General features: G+C 37.7%; 1 protein-coding gene across 3 annotated transcripts in view; it reads left to right on the forward strand.

Annotated features, from left to right (window-relative positions):
• Nucleotides 1-3,377, forward strand: part of LOC110461504 (cyclin-F-like) — a 30,105-nt gene that overhangs the window by 20,762 nt on the left and 5,966 nt on the right. For all 3 annotated transcript variants that reach the window (XM_021514989.1, XM_021514988.1, XM_021514990.1), the window contains 3 exons: nt 307-406; nt 608-744; nt 2,662-2,891. In XM_021514989.1, the coding sequence (XP_021370664.1) occupies nt 307-406; nt 608-744; nt 2,662-2,891 (467 nt within the window). The remainder of the gene's footprint in view (nt 1-306; nt 407-607; nt 745-2,661; nt 2,892-3,377) is intronic.

Consider the following 3,377-nt stretch of genomic DNA (forward strand, 5'->3'; position numbering starts at 1 on the left):
CATGATATTGACATTGTCACTGCTATGTTTAAGTCATGATATTGACATTGTCACTGCTATGTTTAAGTCATGATATTGACATTGTCACTGCTATGTTTAAGGGGTGATATTGACATTTTCACTGGTATGTTTAAGTCATGATATTGACGTTGTCACTGCTATGTTTAAGGGGTGATATTGACGTTGTCACTGCTATGTTTAAGTCATGATATTGACGTTGTCACTGCTATGTTTAAGTCATGATATTGACATTGTCACTGCTATGTTTAAGGCATGATATTGACATTGTCACTTATGTTTGTACAGTTTCCTGGAAGGATCAGTGGTCGACCACAGAGATGTCACACTACAGGCCGTCAAGCTGCGGTACTCGGATAAAAAGTTTATGGAAGTCAGTGAGATGGAGGTAAGGCTTCTACACAAATAATAAGCTAACTGCGTCAAGATTTTGTTACTTTCCATTCATCTCAAAGAGTTAAGTAATAACCATGACAACGAATAACATTTAAGAATTTCTTAACTAATAAAGTGATCTAAAAGTTCTTTGATTTTACTTTGACTCTTCAATATTAAATACGTATTGGTATGGTGACTGCTGTAATTACAGATCATGAGCTACGAAGAGCTGTGTGCTATGCTCGGTGTAACAGATCACATACAACAGGGACTTGATGTCTGTGTCAAATTCAAAAACGATGACCAACTTATCCTATCCCCTTCAAGAAAGAAGCGCAGATGTGATCGGTAAGTTGACATTATCATAGCTAAGCCGTTAAATTTGTATTGAATATTAAAAAAATTAGATAGATATCTCTCTCTCTCTCTCTGTGTGGACAGTTCTTAAGTGCTAGGGGTGCAACAATACAGCTAAACCCAGTCAGAGTTTGAGGTTTCAAACTTTTTGGGATCATCATGAAAAAATTCTTGAATGTACTGCATAACACCAACTGATTGTAATAAGTGATCAACCAGAAGGCAAGAAATTTAATTTGAAAAGAATAAGTATTGGTTTTAATGTAAATAGAAAAATATGTGTGATGTATTTATACACTGTAGATTGTATGTTTAAATATTAAATATAAATATAGCTGTGTTTCCCGTTTCCCGACCGACCCTATTTTTTCATGCCGACCCTATTACATTTTATTGGTTTTTCACAGTCACTGTTATGCATTTATTAGCCGTTTAATTGTTCAAAGCGTACATATAATTTGCTATACATTTCATTAGACTCTGGTCAGTGTCAGAGTTTTATATGAGATAGTAGCTAAAGTAGACGTAGATAATTGTGCTTATGGTATACCTAGGTTGGGATCTATAGATTAGTGGGACCCTCGGTTCTCTAGGTGGGGGGAGTCCAGTCTGTCATGTTAGACTGATGATGGAGTCAAATTTAGCAGGATTTATGACCAGGTTAATCTAGTTGTATAGGGGTCAAATTTTAGCAGGATTTCAGCAGCATCAACAATTTTAATGTATCAGCATTTTTATGCCCCCGCCAAAAAATTAGGGGGCATATAGTGTTGCCCATGTCCGTCCTGTCCCATCCATGAGCAGGGGCATTTATGTCTTACAGACATTTTCTAGTTTATGTCTTACAGACATTTTCTGGTTTATGTAGCAGGATTTTGCTAAGGGACAGATAGTAAATTGGTTTAGCTTGGGAGTCGAAGGAGGTGAAGAGAGTTGGTTGGGGAGTTGAGTTAAGGAGTCTTGAGAAAGGAGGTTGAGTTATGGAGACTTGAGTTGAGAAGTCTGGAGATATAGAGGAGAGTTTGGGGTCTGGATTACTATAAAACTAATGTCCAGCAGTAGGGATCATTTAGAAATGTAACACTGGTGGCAGCAGTAGGGATCATTTAGAAATGTAACACTGGTGGCAGCAGTGGGGATTAAAACAAAATGCAACATCACGAACATAACGACATGTATATTGTCTCCATTTCCAAATCTGGAAATAATTAAAAACAGAAAAGATATATCCCTCCTGTATGGTAATTCTTATATTTATGTCTAAATATCTGACAGAAATTTATACTTACCGGGTTATTTCTTTCCAAAATCTCTTTTAATAAATGGTGGCATTCAAAATAGATTACCGGTATGCCAACAAAATGGCCTGATTACAATGGTATAATAATATCATTTGATGTTAGAAAAAATATAATACCACAGTGATAGCTACACAAAATAACACACATTAAACAAATTGAAAACACCAATAACCCTGAACTTACTTTGGTTATTCCATAAACATTTAGGTGGGTCAAATAATAATTTACTTCAGTGTGTTGTTTGGGCCTGCTCAACAAAAAAACTAGGAATGCATAGATTTTTTTAATGTGTATTTTTTTTTACATGAATACAAAATTGTATGTTTGGTGCCATTCATACTTTATTAAAACAATAACATATTTTTATAATTCACCGAGACAATCAGGAAATTCTCTTCACCAGAAAAAAAAAAGGTTTTCCTACCTATCACCCTCTTCTTTTTTTTTGGAGCCGAAACAGGAAACACACCTATATTTTTATTTGGCCTTAGGCCAAAAGCATTTATTTAATATTTGCCCACTGTGAATACATTCTTGACTTAATTAATTGTCAAATCTTTTAATATTTCAATGTAAATCATGATTGGATATTGTGTGTGCTCTGTAGGAAGTTGCCGTGTGTGGAGGGTCGTGAGAATACTGCGACCCCCTCCATTGAGCAGTCTGCTATCATGGACGAGTTAGGGCCGTGTGTGGAGGGTCGTGAGAATACTGCGACCCCCTCCATTGAGCAGTCTGCTATCATGGACGAGTCAGTGCTGTCCGGCTATGATGGTGATAAAGAGGACGATGAAGTCGACAAAGATGACAGTGATGACTCATTTCTGGAATACGATGGTAGGTACCACACACCATTTTTCACTCAAAAACAGCCTCATAATTTTTAGCCCACATCATCAGATGTTGGCTGTTCTTTCCCCTTTGTCTGTCTTCTGTTTTCTGTCATTCCATCCATCCTGAAACAGTTCTTGTTATCACTGTTTCTTGGAAGTACAGAAAGGATCTTTCTCAAACATTACACCAAGGTTCCCAATGGCCCTTAGTAACGTTAATGTGACAGATCGTCGGGGGGCAGTGGTGGCCTACAGACACCTATATTCCAATGTTTTCACTGGAGGATAGGATGCCCCGGCTTGTGGTTGTCACGTGAAGCTATGACTAAGGGGTTAGTACAATAAGACATGCTATCACTGGAGGATAGGATGCCCCGGCTTGTGGTTGTCACGTGAAGCTATGACTAAGGGTTTAGTACAATAAGACATGCTATCACTGGAGGATAGGATGCCCCGGCTTGTGGTTGTCACGTGAAGCTATGACTAAGGG

This window comes from Mizuhopecten yessoensis, unplaced genomic scaffold, assembly GCF_002113885.1.
Source record: "Mizuhopecten yessoensis strain PY_sf001 unplaced genomic scaffold, ASM211388v2 scaffold10629, whole genome shotgun sequence".
Lineage (NCBI taxonomy): Eukaryota > Metazoa > Mollusca > Bivalvia > Pectinida > Pectinidae > Mizuhopecten > Mizuhopecten yessoensis.